Source organism: Alligator sinensis, unplaced genomic scaffold, assembly GCF_000455745.1.
Source record: "Alligator sinensis unplaced genomic scaffold, ASM45574v1 scaffold1757_1, whole genome shotgun sequence".
Lineage (NCBI taxonomy): Eukaryota > Metazoa > Chordata > Crocodylia > Alligatoridae > Alligator > Alligator sinensis.
This window is the reverse complement of record NW_005843192.1, coordinates 63355-80842: the sequence shown is the minus strand read 5'-3', so window position 1 is coordinate 80842 and position 17488 is coordinate 63355. Positions and strand designations below refer to the sequence as shown.

Here is a 17488-nt window from a genome sequence, read left to right as displayed (position 1 = left end):
TCAGTGGGGGCAGATGACGACAATTGGAAATCAGGGGAACTTTGTAGTGGCCTAAAGGAGCCTCTCTGGTATTGTGCCACTTACCTTGTCACAGGTACAAATGTCTTAACTCCTGGTGTGATGTCCTAGTTAGGCCAAAACCGGTTAGGGCCGTGCTTGTAGACAATTCACCTGGCCAAATCTTTGCCACCAACCCAAGCCGACGGTCGTTCTTTAAGACAAGATTAGTATTGGGATCTCCTGGCTGCACCCTTTGCCAGCACCATGGGTCCTGAGACTTCAACGCTAATAACACTTTACGAGCACAGCAGCAAAAACGACACTGATAACACCCGACGGCATAGGCCAGGGCCGAAGCAGGCCAGCCGGAGGTGGGTGGGAACCAGTGGAGGCCATGTGCATGCAAAGTTACCCCTGGTTCGAGAAGCTGGTTTAACTTTGCAGCTGCGGTTCTGGGTGGGACACAACATAGGCTGAACGAGGTTGGGGGCTTCCAGTGTTTTCACCCGCACCTTCCAATACACACACGCATGTGTGAAGCAACTCCATTCCCAGCCTCCTCTTTTGCTTTTTTTTTTGGCTTTTTTCTTGCTTTGTCTTTTCACATGTCTGTCAACCTGGTTGCCTACCTGACCACACAACATGGGGACTAGGTTTAAACCCGTGTCACTGCAGTAGGTAACTGTGATGTTTGTCAAATTGATTGGCCGCCATCAAATAACACCTGCCCCTGACTGGGTCCAGCTGGTGCGGCCAGGAGGGCTATTTAAGAGGGTCTCTTCAGGAACAAAAGAGGGTTGGACATTTTTTAAACACATACACAGAAGCACGGGCCTCTGCCGCGCTCTCTCTCGTACTCAGGATGCGGAAGTGAGTAACATACCAGAAACCTAACGGGAAGCTCAGTTTAATGTACCCTAGTTGCGTTTCAAAAGGCTGACAAGCCACCTAGATGTGCTCAAGGTTGGTTTTCCTTCTATATTTCGCTGTTGGTATTCCTTCCCACCCCTCACCTTCAGCCCTCTTGGTTCAATACATATGTCTGCTTTAGCACACCTCGCTGTGCGTGCTCAAGAGGGAAGGGACCCCCCAAGGTGGGCTCAGCTTTTTACTTTCCCCCTGCACAGGAGGCTGCAGGTGAGTGCTTCAGACCTATAGAAGCACTCCAAGATCCTGAGGTCTACAGGGCCTGTGTATCCCGGGCAGCACAGGGCCCAGACAAAGACCTGAGTCTGGGTGGTGGCAGCGGTACCCCAGGAAGTGGGGGGGGCCAGATGTGAGGCATCCCAGGGGAGGCACTCGGAGCTTGGTTTTTGGCCAGGTGCAGTGAGGCGGGCAGCTCAGCTCAGGAGCGCCCCTTACTGGCCCACCACAGTGGAGACCATGCGTATGCAAAGTTACCACGGGTTAGCTAAGCTGGTTTAACTTTGCAGCCACGGTTCTGGATGAGACATGGGGGGATGCACCGGAGGCTGAATGAAGTGGGGGTTTCCAGTGTTTTCATCCCCACCTTCCACTACACATGCACATGCACATGCACATATACATGTACCTCAGGTCAAGGCTTGGGCCCATTAGCAGTAGGGTGGGAGGGGTTTTCTGTGGCTCTTCTGCGGGGGTCACTCCAGCATTGGATGTGCCTCAGCAAATGAGGCCAAAGGAAGGTGTGAGGGTCAAACCGGGTCTGACCAGGGGGGCCTGTGCCTTTCCTCCCACAGGTGAGCATCACGGTCATCGAGGCACGGCAGCTGGTGGGGCTGAACATGGACCCTGTGGTGTGCGTGGAGGTGGGAGATGAGAAGAAGTACACCTCCATGAAGGAGTCCACCAACTGCCCCTACTACAACGAGGTGAGCTGGCCCCTTCCTCGTGTGCTTCGCCGAGATAAGCCTTTTCCAGGATCCTTCCAAGAGACTAGATCGAGTGAGGACACTCGACCGAGCACTTGTCCTTTCCAAGCCGTGTGTTTCAGGGAGTTGAGGTGAAATCCCCCACTCGTCTTGCCCCCGATGCCTGGCTGGACCAGCTGCATGGGGCAGCCCATGAGGTAGAACTTGCCCCTGTGCCAGGAGGATGCTGGCTCTTCTGAGTGTGCGAGGACTGACAAAAATGCCTCTGGCTGTCGCCTTTCTCCATTCGCAGGGTGAGGCCTGACCTGGAGTCTCATACCAAGCCCTCACCCTGGGATGAGAAGGATATACGGCATGAAGCTCCCAACCAGACCCCAGCTGCCCCGTAGGGGGTATGGGTCTGGTTCTGAGCCGGCCTGTCTATCTCTAGTTGTGGTCATGTAAGAGTGATGTTTTAACTGTGATGGTCGAGATAGGCAAGGATCTTTAAAGTGGTCTCTTGCAATGGATAAAGCTAGACCAGCTTTCGAATGCACGACCTAGTTCCTCAGGTCTGATCCGAAGAAGCCAGGCACGGCATAGTCATTTCTTTAGCTGGTCTGATTTGGGCATTATGTTCCTTCCCAGCTTCTCGAACCCATACGGCTCAGAAGAAGAGTCAAGCAGCAGGAAGGCAGGAGAAGCTTTTTGCAAATGGGGAGGAATGTGTTTGCTCCATTGCTGCCCAGACTGAGAAGCCCTGCGCCCCTTCCCCAGACCTTCAGAGCAGATAGATTGGCCTTTTGGTGCCATTGACCACCAGCACTGTACATTTTTAAGGCCCCTCTGCCAAGGGCCTGTGCCATCCTCATGGCGACATCGCCTGGAGCCAGGTCCCCGTGGCTGCTGTTTGTTACCAGGGCTTGGACCCCCCGCCCCCCCACATCTGTCTGAAAGGTGCCGGCATTTTCCCCCTGCGCTTACCTCTCCTTTTCCTTTGCCAGTACTTTGTCTTCGATTTCCATGTGCCCCCGGACGTCATGTTTGATAAGATCATCAAGTTGTCGGTAAGTGCGTGTGTGGTCCCTTCTTCATCCCTGCCGGGTGCTATGGGGAAGAGGCTGTTCCTCCTGCCGGGGGAAGGTGCCATGGGGGCTTCTTGGGCCAGGAGCTGTGCCCACGTGCTGCAGTCCTGACCTGGAGTGACTCCTTTCTGCCCCAATTCTGCCAATGCACCCTTGACCTGCCCAAACCCCCAACTTCTCCCACACTCTTGGCTCTGCTGATGCCCTCCATCGTTCCAGGCCTGGCCGCACCTCGACAATCCTCGCTCCAACCTAGAGCCACAGCAGCTCCCGTCTTACCGCCCTTCTCCCAGCCTCTTTTCGTCCATCCCATCCTTTCCTAGAGTATAAGGCCCCCAGACTCCATTTGTACCATCCAAGCCATGGACTTCCCCCACAGGTCCCAATGCTGAGCCTGCTGCCTTGGGTTTCCTGCTCTGAGGCACACAGAAGACCCAGGTACCCATGACTTCTCCCCTGGCAGGGAGTTGAAGAGGCAAGGCTGATCCTAGCAAGTGGCCACATACCACAGTGCAAAAGAAGACACCCCGCAACATCCCCCCCACCCCAAAGTCAAAGTCAAAGTCAGTCTGGTCTGACCCGGAGATGAATTTCTTCCAAGCCCATCATTTTGCCCCAGAGTTTATAAGCAAGACTTATAAGCCAAGCGTCTAAAATGGACTCACTCCATGACCACAGAAGTCTGCTTCCCCCACTTTTCCATCACCAGATCTGGCCAGTCTCTGAGAGAAGCAAAAAACCCAAGGTGGCACAAGCACGAAAAACGCCACCATATCTGGCCAACATTTGTGGGGAGGGTGGAATCCTTCCCGACCCCTGCAGATGACCATCCCTAGTCCTGAAGCTTGTGTGGATTAAAGTTATCCCAAGTCGGTCCACACATGCAGTGTTAATGCGCTTTAATGTGTCTACACATGCGTTACTGTGCTTTAACTGTTCGCACCTAAATTTGATACTTGCATTTGCAGGTATCATATGTAGGCACTAATAGCCTAAATTCACCATTTTTAATGTGCATTAAGGGCACACACGTGTAGACATATGCCCTTCATGCATATCAATTTAGGCTAATGCACATTAAAGTGTCACGTGTAGATGCGCCCTCCATGCCTCAGCCCAGCTTTGCTAAGGGACCTCAAGGGCTGAGCTCCAGCATCCTGTCCCATTCCAGTCCTTGGCAGAGACTGTCAAACACACCGAGTTGCATGGCTTGGAGACATGCCCCACAAAGCCTTGAGCCCCCACAAACTCATCTCAGGCATGACCTACCAGACCTGGAGTCTGGATCCCTTGTGCGCTGCCCTGATCCATCAGATAGTCTCCATTTCACTGAACATGCTGATTGTCTCCTGCCTCTTTTGGTTTCAAGGTGATCCACTCTAAGAACCTCCTGCGCAGCGGGACCTTGGTGGGCTCCTTCAAAATGGACGTGGGGATGGTTTACACACAGCCTGGTAGGTAGCTGGTGGGTGGGGAGTTCTGCGCTTAGGTGTTGGCACGTCTGTCTGTCAGCTACGGTGCCCTTCCCCTAGAGGTGTGGGTCTTGGAGGTCTTTAGCTCTCACTGACTATTCCTGTGGCTTACAAGCCAGGAAGGGTGGAAAGTGAAGACAAACCACATGCTTGCTACGGGGTAAGCTGATCTATCCTGTGGTACAAGTGGCGTGGATGCACGACAGGGTTGTACTCCTCCAATCCAGGCAGAGTTACCTCTGAGAATGAAAGGAGTAGCTATGTACTGGTATAAGTTAGCCTGGGGTATTCCTCATGCATCTGCTGCACTACTTACCATATTACCTGGATCTAAGACAGCCCTGAATTTAAGATGACCCCCAAGTACTTACATTTTAGACATGTCCTGTGTTCAGTTCTGGGCCCCCCACTACAGAAAGGATATGGACACATTGGAGAGAGTCCAGCGAAGGGCAATGAAAATGGTTGTGGGGCTGGGGGACAGGACTGGGGAGGAGAGGCTGAGGGAACTGGGCTGATTGAGTCTGGGGAAGTGCTGTGCTCCCCCGCATCAGAGCTGGGGAGTGGAGCGCTTCCCCGGAGCCAGCAAAGCCCGCGCTAGCCCCCGCCGCAGCCTCCAGCCCTGCCTTGCCTCACCTCGGGGAGGTGCCGCTGCCTGCCCCGGGACACTGCTCTGCTCCCTGGCATGGGGCATGTCCAGTGTCCCGGAGCTGGCGGAGCTTCACTGGGGCAGGCAGTGGCTCCTCTCTGAGGAGAGGCAAGGCAGGGATGGAGGCTGGCGCAGGCTCCGCCGGCTCTGGGGAAGTGCTCCTCTGGCCTCTGGCCCCAGCCTCCAGCCATAGGCCCCTGGCTTCATCCCCTGGCCCCCGGCTCCCAGCTCCAGCCCCTGGCCTCTGGCCCCCGGCCCCAGCCTCCAGCCACCAGACCCCCGGCTCCAGCCCCCGGCTTCCAGCTCCAGCCCCCAGCTGCCAACTCCAGCCCCTGGCCCCCGGCTCCAGCCTCCAGCCACTGGCCCCTGGCTTCAGCCCCCTTTGGTAAGTGTCCCACACCGGACCGAGGCGGCGCGCTCACGGGCCGAGGCGGTGTGCTCACGGACCGCTGCTTCTTGGAGGGAACATTGCTAGAGAGGTGCTGGGATCTCCATCCTTGGCGGTTTTGAAGCCCCGGGTAGACGAAGCCTTGGCTGGGATGATGCAGCTGGGGCGGGTCCTGCTTGGAGCAGGGGGTTGGACTAGATGTGACCTCCTGAGCTCCCTTCCAGCCCTCGTTTTCTATGACTTTCTATGGAAAACCTATAAATGTGTTACAATTTTCCACATACAGAATCTAATTGTTGGAGGGTCATCTTTAATTCATCCCCCCTCCACATTACTGTATGTGAGCAGGCAGTGGGGGAGGAGGGGGTCAAGAAGCTTGCCCCCTGCTTGTGCCAGACCCCCTGCCACCCCTGCCCCTTTCCTGGTCCCCCTTGTAGCCTCAGCACCCACCTTCCCCCTCTGTCTCTGCTCCCCCTCCTGTGCCTTCCCACCCCCCAGCCTCCCCATCTCCCCTTGGCCTCTCCTTCCCGCCACTGCTTCCCTCTCCCCACCTCTGCTCCCTGCTTCCCTGCCGCCCTTGCCCTTGCTCCGTTGCAGCAGGCTCTGTCCCTGGTTTAGCCTGGTGCACTGAGCACAGCCCCAGCTGAGCCCCACATAGCCGCCTTGCTATAGGACCCAGCTGGGGCCATGCCCGGTGCCCCAGGCTGCAGTGTGGATGGAGAAAGGGAAGGGGGCAGAGAAAGGGGCAGATGGAGGAGCAGAGGCTGCTTGGGAGGGGGGAAGAGGCCGCAAGGGGGAGAGGGTAGGATGCAGGGGTGGTGGCAAAGGTAAGGGCAGCTGGACATCCAGGAAGGGGCTAAAGCCCAAGCCCCAGCAGCTGCCTGCTCCCTCCCACACTTGTACTCAATTCTAAGACCAGGGGCTTCCTCCTCCCACGATAAATGGGGGGTCATCTTAGAATCGAGTAAGTGTGATCGTTAAGTCCTGGGGTAGTCACACGCTCAGTGCAGGACAGCTCTCCTGCCACCAGGGCAGTTGTCATGGGAAAACTTCATGTGTCCACTCGGACCACGGAGTAAAACCCAGGGTAGACGGCTCTCGAATCCTTGCTGTGTGTGCGCCCCTGGAGTGCCGTAAGGAGCCTGGCTTTGCTTCCCACCTGACTTTCAGAGCACCAGTTCTACCACAAATGGGCCATCCTGTCCGACCCCGAGGACCTCACGGCTGGGCTGAAAGGCTACCTGAAGTGCGACATCGCGGTGGTGGGGAAAGGGGACACCATCAAGACGCCGCACAAAGCCAACGAGACCGACGAGGACGATATCGAGGGGTGAGAATCTGCCCGGCTGGTTTCTCCAGGGTCCTCCCGCTTTCCCGTGGGGCTCTGTGCATGCACGGGGGGAAGGAAGCAGTCATCTCCAGGCACTGCTCACATCTTTCACCCCTCCCATATCTTCCTGGGGAAACGGCAGGGGGTCGGTCGGACTTAATGATCTGCTCAGGTCCCTTCCAACCCGACCAACTATGAAACTATGAAACTATGAAATGAAGCCCGGGCCGCAGGCATGCTGATGCCATGAGGTGTGGCAGGCACTGCTGTGCCAGCTGCAAGGCTGCGATTTGATTGGCCACGTCAGGGATTCAGCTGCAATTAATTGATGCAACCCCAAGCCCAGGAGCAGTCAGACAGTGACGTGCAACGAGCCTTCAAAAATGCTGTCGCCATTACCAAGTGCCTAGTAGATGGCATCGTCACTGCGGTTATTAATGACCGTGCTTATGAGATCACAAGCATTTGATCAAAATACTTGCATTTCCCACAGTCCTGTGCTGTTAGACCAGCTAGCAAAGAGCCCCTTACATTTCTCAGTACATCCTCTTCTGCTGCCTTCCAGACACCGATGAAATCTAGCCCCGAACCTCTGCGCCTGTCTCGTTCCTCCCGCAGCAGCTGAACCTCTTCCTACTTTCTTGGGTTACCCTTAGTCCATGCTCAGTGGGTTTTTCAAGGCAGATTGGAGCCAAGTGGTTGACGCACCAAACTTCTTGCTGTTGTTACCACATCTCCTTCTGGGTTAATGTGTCTGAGGCCCAGCACCTTGCATGGTCCCAGCATTAGCACTTCCGCAGCCCAAACCACGGATCCCTGAAGCCTTGATTCGTGCTTGTGTATAAGAATTGACTCCAATGTGCCGTCACCTCTTACATATCTTGCAACTTTTGCACCTCTTACCTTTCCTTAATATGTAGAATCATAGAAAATGAGGGTTGGAGGGACCTTGGGGGTCACATCTATACCAACCCCCTGCTCCAAGCAGGACCAGCCCCGACTACATCATCCCAGACAAGGCTTTGTCTACCCGGGTCTTCAAAACCTCCAGGATGGAGAGTCCACAACTTCTCTGAGGAGCCTGGTCCAGTCTTTTACTACCCTCCCCATGAGAAAGTTTTTCCTAATATCCAACCTCAACTTCCCTTGCTGCAGCTTGAGCCCATTGCTCCTTGTCCTGTCGTCTGCCTGCACTGAGTCCAGCTCCATCCTCTTTCAAACCCCGCTTCACGTAGCTGAAGACTTCTATCAAATCCCTTCTCAGTCTTCTCTTCTGCAGACTCAATCAGCCCAGTTCCCTCAGCCTCTCCTCACCAGTCCTGTCCCCCAGCCCCACAACCCTTTTCATTACTCTCCACTGGACTCTCTCCGACTTGTCCACATCCTTTCTGTAGTGGGGGCCCACAGCTGGACACCGGACTCCAGATGTGGCCTCCCCAGTGCTGGACAGAGGGGAAGAATCGCTGCCCTCGATCTGCTGGCAACGCTCCTACTAACATAGTCCAGTATTGCAGCAGGATGCCCAGAGAGGGGGTGAGAAAAGATCCCACCCCCAAGCCAATATAGCTGTACCGGTGAGACTCTCTTCTCAGATGCTGCGATGCCAATAGGAAGACGGCTCCCACCCACGGAGATTCAATTATCCTGGGAGGGGCATAGTTGGCAGACGAAGCCCTTCTGTTGCCATAATCACGTCTCCACTAAGGGCTTTGCCCACGTAGCTCTGTTGGCACAGCTGTGGCGGCCACAGCCTTGCAGTGCAAACAAGACCTCAGTCCACTGGCTGAGCATCTACTAGCCCAGTTGCTTTGGCAGGAAGATAATGACAGAATGAGCCCGGGAGACTGATCCCTCATGCTTGCCACTGCCTCTGTCCTGCTGGGACTGGGGATGAAGGATGATTACAGAGAGGATGAAGATGGGCTTTCCTCTGTGGCCATAGGGGACAGGAGTGGGAGCAATGGCCTCAGGCTGCAGCAGGGGAGATTGAGGTTGGAGATGAGGAGGGACTTTCTGACTGTGAGCGTGGTTGGGAACAGACTCCCCGGAGAAGCGGTGGCATCTCCATCCTTGGAAGTCTCCAAGAGAAGTTTGGACAGACACTTGGCTGGATGGTTTATTAGGGATGATACTGCCTTGAGCAAGAGGCTGGACTAGGAGACCTTGTGAGGTCCCATCCTGTCCCTATTTTCTTATGATCCTATGAGTAGAGAGGTCCCTCAGCCTCTGGAGATGTTATTGTAGAGCCTGCCTTCTTGTTATCCATGCCAAATACCAGAGAGAGAGGTCCACGTAGTTTAAAACTGAGTCCTCAACCCATTGGCTCCCATGGGCTTTAATGCCAAATCAGGGCCCTTTCCCTGGTTACACTGGTCCCATCAGGCTAGAAGGGACATCACAGACTATCCAGAACAAACTCTTCGAGGCCTTATTCTGTACCTGTTTCAACTCATTGCAGATGCATTGGTATGACTCACGAGACCACCAGTTACTTTGGATCCAGCGACATGTGTCTCTGTCCTAGGTGGTACCAAGCGAGTTATCCCATCTCCCCGCAGAGCACTGCAATGAAGTTCCCATCATTGTCTGGTTAAAGTGCATTGCTCCTGGGCAGAGCTGAGGGTGGAGGCCAGCAGAGAGGAGGCCATTTGTGTTGCTCCTCTCCTTGCATCTCTATCCAGACGATCCAAGCTCTTTGTCATGTGCTCTCCAACATAGATGACCTCTGAATCCAGGGAAGCAAGAATATCCGCCCCCATGCAATGGGGAAGGTGGGCTGGGAGGTAGGGATGAGGCCAGCCAAGTGTGTGGCCCTAGGTAGGATCATCTCTTCACACCCTTCTTCAGTGCTTCATCCCCTTTGAAGTCTCCACCTTCAAGGCCATGTCTCAGCCATGTAGTGGCTACCCATCCCATCCTCTTGGGTCGCAGTGACTTCAGCCCAAGATATCTATGTCCACATTGCAGGAACCTGCTCCTCCCCGATGGCGTCCCCCCAGAGAGACAGTGGGCTCGCTTCTACGTCAAGATCTACCGTGCAGAGGGGCTCCCGCGTATGAACACCAGCATCATGGCCAACGTGAAGAAGGCTCTCATCGGGGAGAACAAGGACCTGGTGGATCCCTACGTCCAAGTGCTCTTTGCAGGACAACGGGTAAGTCGGTTGGTCACCGAATTGGGGGTGGGAGGTAGCTGGTCATGGCTCATGGGAGCTACCATGTCAGGGCTGCTTGGGGGTTTTCAGGGGTGAAGGTTCAAATCGTGACCCACCCTGTGTCATATGCCACATTCTCCTGCCTTGGCTGTGTGAGTGCTTCCAAGTGCTTTGCAATAGCCTGGAGGCCCCATTGCATCTGCTGGGAAGGGAGAGTCCCCGAGCCAGTGCAAGTGCCATTGGTCCCCAGCAAGGGAGGGAGCCAGGAGTGATGGGAGCCGGGTGCCTCATCCACGCTGAGTCCCTCAGTCTCCTTCTTCCTCCCACCGGGCAGGGGAAGACGTCGGTGCAGAAGAGCAGCTATGAGCCCCAGTGGCACGAGCAGATCGTCTTCACGGAGATGTTCCCCCCGCTGTGCAAGAGGATCAAGATCCAGATCCGGGATTCAGACAAGGTCAACGACGTAGCCATTGGGACACACTTCATTGACCTGCGGAAGATCTCCAACGAGGGGGACAAAGGTAATAATGAGGGAAGGGTCAGGGGGGTGTAATGCCACCTTCTTCATGGCACCTCGCCCATCCTGACCAGTCCTGGGGGCCTGAATTCATCCCAGAAAGTGCTCAGCAAACCCCCTTCCAAAACCTGGGCCCTTCAGAGCATCTCCAGTGGGGCCTGTAATGGACTGGGCCATAGGCAGCCTTGCCTAGTGGTTAGCCCGCCGAGGGAAAGCAGTAGCCAGGGGTATAATCTAAAACCTGGGCTGACTCAGGGTTTGGGAGCTGAGTGACCAGATCCAAGAGCCTATGTGTCCTACCCGCTGTTCAAGCAAGACCCTGTCCCTGCTCGTGCCGACATGCCAACATCCCTTGCCTTGTTCATCACGTGGGCTGTCTCTGTGGTCACGCCACAGGCTTCCTGCCCACCTTTGGCCCAGCCTGGGTGAACATGTACGGCTCCACCCGCAACTACACGCTGATGGATGAGCACCAGGACCTGAATGAAGGGCTGGGGGAGGGCGTCTCCTTCCGCGCCCGGCTGCTCATCAGCCTGGCCATCGAGATCCTGGACACGAGCAACCCCGAGATCAACAGCTCCACCGAGGTGCAAGTGGAGCAGGCCACGCCGGTCGCAGACGTGAGTATTGCACATCTGCTGACAGCGTTGTAGAGGCAGAGGCTCCATCATGTAGACAGACGTGGAGCTACATCTCTACAGACCACATTAGCCAGGGTGTGTTGCTTCTCGTTCTGTGGACAAGCAGCCATTTGGGGCTGGTCCAGGCTGGGCGCACTCAGGAAAGTTAACGAGGTGAATTTTTGAAGCGAGTTAGTTGAACCGGATGCAACCCCTGTGTGAACGCCAGCATTCAGAACAAACGTGACCTTCGGTCAATGTTACATAACTCCCTTCCACAGTAAATGAAGTGAAACTGAATTAAGGCCGTCTACATTCCCAAGGAAAATCTCCCTACAGGGGTTGAATTTGTTGGCTTTAAAAATTAATTCAGATTAATTTAATGGCCTTGTGTGGGACATTAGCTTTCAGTATCCAGGTGCACACCATGGCTCCCTTTCCCTTAGAAAACCAATGTGATGGGATCCCCCAAACAGAGCCTACCTGGGCACCAACACACATTGCCAATTCAGAGGCATCCCACCAGTCCTAGCTGGAGGGACTTGATAATCTATAAACCAGATAAACTGATCTCAGGCCACTGTGCTAATGACCTGGTTTCCTCCTGCAGAATTGCACTGGGAAAATGGAGGAGTTCTTCCTCTTTGGAGCCTTCCTGGAAGCATCCATGATCGATAGGAAGATTGGGGACAAGCCCATCAACTTTGAGGTCACCATAGGTTGGTCTGGCTATTCTTTGTTTTGTTTGGTTTGGTTTGTAAGCGATGGGATGGCACGCTTCCTAATGAAGCCCCCGGCACAGATGCAGCAGTAAAGGCCGGTGGAGCTCCCCATCACAGAATGGGTTCACTGGGCCTCAGTCCATGCCAACACTATAAAGCCCTGTAAGGTGCTGGTCTCACATTAGCAGCACAACGAAGAATAGGACTGCCAGGCAGTGAGCATAGTAGGCTCATCTACATGAGATGTATTAATGCACATTAGCCCAATTTAATGTGCATTAAAGACACACTTCTACACATGTACACCCTTAATGTGCATTACAAATGATGAATTTAGGCTAATCGCACCTTAATTTGATACCTGCAAATGCACGTATCAAATTTAGGCACAAATAGTTAAAGCACGTTAATGCACATGTAGACGCATTAAAGCACATTAAGTGGAGTAAATTGGGAATAAAGTTAGTCCAACATACAACGTTAATGCACCTTAACGCCTGCACATGTAGACGCTTGTCTAAACCTGCTTAATGCACATCAAGCTAGTGTGGATTAAATTTAGGCACACTTAAATGCATGTGTAGACACGCCTAGTGTAAGCAGCTGGAGTGCTGTGTCCAGTTGTGGGCCCTCACTACAGAAAGGATGTGGACACATTGGAGAAAGTCCAGCGGAGGGCAATGAAAATGGTTGCGGGGCTGGGGGACAGGACTGGTGAGGAGAGGCTGGGGGAACTGGGCTGATTTAGTCTGGAGAAGAGAAGACCGAGGGGGATTGAATAGCAGCCTTCACCTTGCTGCAGGGGGGCTGCAAAGAAGCTGGAGCTGGGCTGGTCTCATCGGGGGCAGATGGCAGGACAAGGAGCAATGGGCTCAAGCTGCAGCAAGGGAAGTTGAGGTTGGATATTAGGAAAAACTTTCTCACGCAGAGGATAGTGAAGCACTGGACCGGGCTCCCCAGAGAGGTGGTGGACTCTCCATCCTTGGAGGTGTTGAAGCCCCACATAGACAAAGCCTTGGCTGGGATGATGTAGTTGGGGCTGGTCCTGCTTTGAGCAGGGGCTTGGACTCGCTGTCCCTTCAACCCTCATGTTTCTATTGTACTATGATTTAGGTGCCTAATAGGTTGAAAAGGATCAGGCTCTCAGTTGCTTAGCTCAAGCTGTGGCATCTCATCCTCTTAGCCGTGGAGGCCCTGCGTCCCATCCCTCCTGGCCAAGACCCAGGAGAGGGTGGCCCAGAAGCGGGAACAAGGAGGAGTCTCAGATGCAATAGTGACCTTATATATCATCCATTGGCCATATTCTAGGAAGTCAAAGCTCGGTTGGGAAGGGCCCCTGGGGGGAAAATCCCTTTATTTGGGTGCCAGTTGAGGAGCCCCAAGCAAGCGCTGCACAGAGCATGGGCATTAGGACATCCCATTGCACCTTTCTCCAGGTAACTACGGGAACCAGATTGACGGTACCGGCAAGCCCAACCCACGGAGGAGGAAGGAAGACGGGGACGAGGAGGAGTCTGAGCTGCTCCAGAGCCTGAGTGATGACGAGGCCGATGAGGACGGGGAGCTGGTCTCTGTCTCCTCCACTCCACCCTTGAAGCCCCTGATCACTGACAGGCAAGTGAGATGCAGCATTGCTGGACACCTCCGGTTTGATCTGGGAGGGGATCTTATGCACCAGATCTCTCTGGCTCTGAAGCCTCTCCCTCCCACCCTGTCAGGCGGCCAAACTGTCAGGTCCCTCCCATGCCACGTGTATCATCATCATCCAATGCAATGCAGTCGGGCAGGGGTGGCCAACCCACGGCATGTGTGCAACAAGTGCCACCGGTCGCCTTTGCATGGGGCACAGATCAGAGCGGAGCAGGGAGAAGAAAGCAGAGCAGCAGATCAAGCCGGGAGCAGAAAGCAGACACATAGATAAGGCGGGGAGAAGAAAGCAGAGCAGCAGACGGGGCAGGGAGCACGGGGCAGGGACCAAGAGAGCAGGCAGGGGAAGGGGACTGGAGTGCAGCTGAGTCTCACAGCTGAGATGACGGCGTGTCGCAACGGGGGGCGCATTGCTGTCCCTTCAGGGCCTCGAGCACCTGTTCAAATCGGAGATTCCCCCTGCCAGAAGGTGGAGGGGGGATTTAATAGCAGGTTGAAAGAGGAAGGAGCTGGGGCTGGACAGGAGCTGCAGAGGTCACAGCTAGTCCAAGCCCAGAAGCCGGGAGATCCCCGTAGCAAAGCAAAGGCATCGCTGCACCTAGAGCATCCCCACCGGTGTCTGTCCCCTCTCTCCAGCCGTGCCATCCCCATGTCCCCGGCATCTCTCCCGCCGCCTCCCTACTCTAGTGCGGACCTGTTTCCTGAGATCCAACCTGACCCTGCTTGGTTGCCACATCAAGCCATTGAAGTTGCAGCTTCAAGCCACTAATAAGCAGAGCGGGCTGCGCCTCACAGTGTCCACACAAGGGTATAAAGCAGTTGCACTAATGCACATTAAAAGCTAATCTAGATTCATTTTCCTGATTGCACACAGGCCATAAAAGCCCTCTCCTGGGTGTGGAGGTGAAAGACACTCATGACATTCAGAGAGGCCATTTGGAGACATTAACCCCTTCCCCTCCAGGGCCCTCGGGATCCTGGGCTCTCCCATGCCAGCGGCGGTCTGAGCCGTGAGGATGGGCTGCCACCTCGTGTCTGAACCAGCTCCGAGCTCTGCCCAGGATGCAGGGGAAGTCAAGACCAAGGCAGGGAGGGCTCAGGAGCCAGCATCTCTCTCCTCCAGCCTGACTTCCAGGAGAAGACATGAAACAGGCCCGGGAGACCAAGTCCAAGTGCATCGGGGACCACAGCCCCGGCCCCCCAGCACCTGCACAGACGAATTTAGGCTTGCAGCAGGGAGGCGCGACCACCCCTTTTTGCCCGTTGCAGTTCAGATACAGTGACAGGGGCCAGGACTCCCATATCCCAGAGAGCATCCTGCCTCCTGGCCGGGCTTCCCATAATTCTCCCCCTCTATTCTGCACTGGGGAGGCCACATCTGGAGTCCTGCGTCCAGCTGTGGGCCCCCCACTGCAGAAAGGATGTGGACAAGGTGGAGAGAGTCCAGCGGAGGGCAATGAAAATAGTTAGGGACAGGACTGGTGAGGAGAGGCTGAGGGAAATGGGCTGATTGAGTCATGCCAGCTCAGTCCCATCCCAGCGCCCTCTCTACTCCCTTCCCAAACCCTGCTCACACCCGCGTGCCCTTCCACCTATCCCCGCATTGCAGGAACTACTTCCACTTGCCTTACTTTGACAAGAAGCCCTGCATCTACATCAAGAGCTGGTGGCAGGACCAGCGGCGGAGGCTGTACAACTCCAACATCATGGACAAGATTGCCGACAAGCTGGTCAGTGCCACCCGATGGGAGAAGAGCAATGGGTGGTGGGGGGCATGCTCAGGTCTCCTGCTCCTCACATGGCTGATGCTACTTAGGGATCCCACCCAGCTGCAGGGCAAGCTGTGCCCAGACCTCCAGGAGCAGCCCCCACCCCAAGCCCTATGCAGGCTGTTGCCCAAATCGCAAACCCCCTTGGGGCTCAGAGAGCCTGAGAGAGAGTGTCTGACCTTTCCAGGGGTCCACAACCCATTGCACGAGGCACGGGACGAGGGGTGGGAAGCAACCAGCAACATCCCCAAAGACGCCATGCTTCAGGGCCTCTTGCAAAGTATTAGCTCTCCACATAGACTGGGCTGGTAATCTGGGGAGCCCAGCTAGATGATTACATGCAAGGCAGAGGCATGTGGGAAGCCAGGAGAGATGCTTGGCTGGGCTGTCCTGCCTCTTGGAGGACAGGGGAGCCAGGATCCCAGCTTCCCCCCGTGATGTGCCAGTCCTTCTCCCCGCTCTCGTCCAGGAAGAGGGGCTCAACGACGTGCACGAGATGATCAAGACAGAGAAGCCGCACCCCGAGCGCCGGCTCCGGGGGGTCCTGGAAGAGCTGAGCAGCGGCTGCTTGTGAGTGTGTAAAGGCAGAGATGTGCAGTGCAAGAGGCATCCCAGACCCCATCCCTGGGAGCTTTCCAAGCCTGGGTGTGGGGTAGCTGCCTCTCCAGGCCTGGTGCATGCTGGGTGAATTGCAAAGCAAGGTTGGGGGGCTAGAGTGGGCCCAGCCTCACCTAGCAGGAGACCAGTGCCCACCTTCAGCAGTGGGTTGATGGGCAGAGAGGGCTGGTCCAGCCAGAGGCATCAATGCCTGACCTCCACGCCCGCACCCAGAGCCAGGCCTGGGTACCACACACCTCCCTCGGCCCCTCCGATGCTGCTGCCCCCTCTTCCTGGAGCCCCCGGGGGACTGACACCCCCACCCCACGCCTCTCCCCAGCCGCTTCGTGACCCTCGCCAACAAGGACGAGAACCACTCCTCCCGGACCCGGCTGGACCGCGAGCGCCTCAAGTCCTGCATGAGGGAGCTGGTGAGAGCATCTCCTGCTGCGGTGCAAGGAGGGCTGTGGGGGGCTGTTGCTGCCGAGCCGCTGGGGGAAGCCCTGTACCCTGGTTGCATTTGACCACGTTGGATGCACACCCCTTCCCCTCCCCACCCCGCACACCGAGTCAGCATCCTCCTGCCCTTGGTGCAAACAGGGACACCCCCGCTCGACCCATGCAGACTTGCCCCGGGATTTTCCTTCCTTCCTGCTCTCTTTCACATGCCGCCCGTGGGCCTGGGCTCTGTTCCCACCCTAGGAGAACATGGGCCAGCAAGCCAAGACGCTGAGGTCCCAGGTGAAGAAAAACACCATGAAGGACAAGCTGAAGCTGGTGCAGAACTTCCTGCAGAAACTCCGCTTCCTGGCCGACGAGGTGAGCGCGGGATGGTCGCCCGCCCGGGAGCACCCGGCGGGTTGGGTGATGTCTATCCTACGGCAGGGAGCCGGCGGGTACCGTGCACTGGGAAAGACCCCCTTGGCCATCGTTTGGGTCTTGGAGGCATCTCTCATCTTCCAGCACCCGTGGGGGCCAGAGCTCTTCCGTGACCCCCCTGATTTTGGGATAGATTCTCCTTCCCAAACAGCCCATGTGGTCCCATAGACCTTGCTTGACAGCCAAGCTGCTTTGACTGGCTCTGCTTGTTGATTTGAACGGGTGGGCAGCAGCGTGCGTAGAAAACCCACCTACTAGGATTGGACCCAGGACCTGTACCGCTCAGTACGTGCAGTAGTAGGTCCGTGCATCACTTCCTGTGGACCAGCGGCAGAGGCTCATTCTGCACAGCAGGCCCTTAACGGGACCGTTTTAGGGAAGACACGGGGGTGGGCGACCGTTCCCAACCCGGTGGAGGATGGGAGGTGGGTGACTGGCTGGAGCTCAGCAAAATACCTAAGCATGGTGGGGAGGGTGCTGGACATATTTGGATTGAATGAGAAGCCAAACTTGAAGAGCCCAAAAGAGTCACGTCTAGTCCAACCTCTGCCTGAGGCAGGATCGGCTCTGTCCAAACCGGCCCGGACAAACCCATCATCATCAAAAGCATTGAAATCCTAAAGCAGTGGGGCTGGAAGGGACGTCCAGGCATCACATCTAGTCCAGTCCCTCCGGAGGTGGTGCGATCACCTACCCTGGAAATCATCAAGAGGAGACTGGACGGTCACCTCGCTGGGGTCGCTTAGCCCCAGTTATCTTCCCTGCCTGGTGCACGGTGCTGGATGCAATGATCTTCCAAGGTCCCTTCCGTCCTTACAACCTATGAAACC

General features: G+C 55.7%; 1 protein-coding gene across 1 annotated transcript in view; it reads left to right on the top strand.

The window, feature by feature from the left end:
• The window catches only part of OTOF (otoferlin), a 151907-nt gene that overhangs the window by 101322 nt on the left and 33097 nt on the right, over positions 1-17488 (top strand). Inside the window, exons 9-21 of the mRNA XM_014526912.1 lie at positions 1719-1850; positions 2834-2896; positions 4284-4368; positions 6594-6753; positions 9721-9907; positions 10242-10428; positions 10821-11044; positions 11655-11763; positions 13203-13380; positions 15023-15143; positions 15652-15752; positions 16120-16210; positions 16482-16598. Of these exons, the coding sequence (XP_014382398.1) occupies positions 1719-1850; positions 2834-2896; positions 4284-4368; positions 6594-6753; positions 9721-9907; positions 10242-10428; positions 10821-11044; positions 11655-11763; positions 13203-13380; positions 15023-15143; positions 15652-15752; positions 16120-16210; positions 16482-16598 (1755 nt within the window). The remainder of the gene's footprint in view (positions 1-1718; positions 1851-2833; positions 2897-4283; positions 4369-6593; positions 6754-9720; positions 9908-10241; positions 10429-10820; positions 11045-11654; positions 11764-13202; positions 13381-15022; positions 15144-15651; positions 15753-16119; positions 16211-16481; positions 16599-17488) is intronic.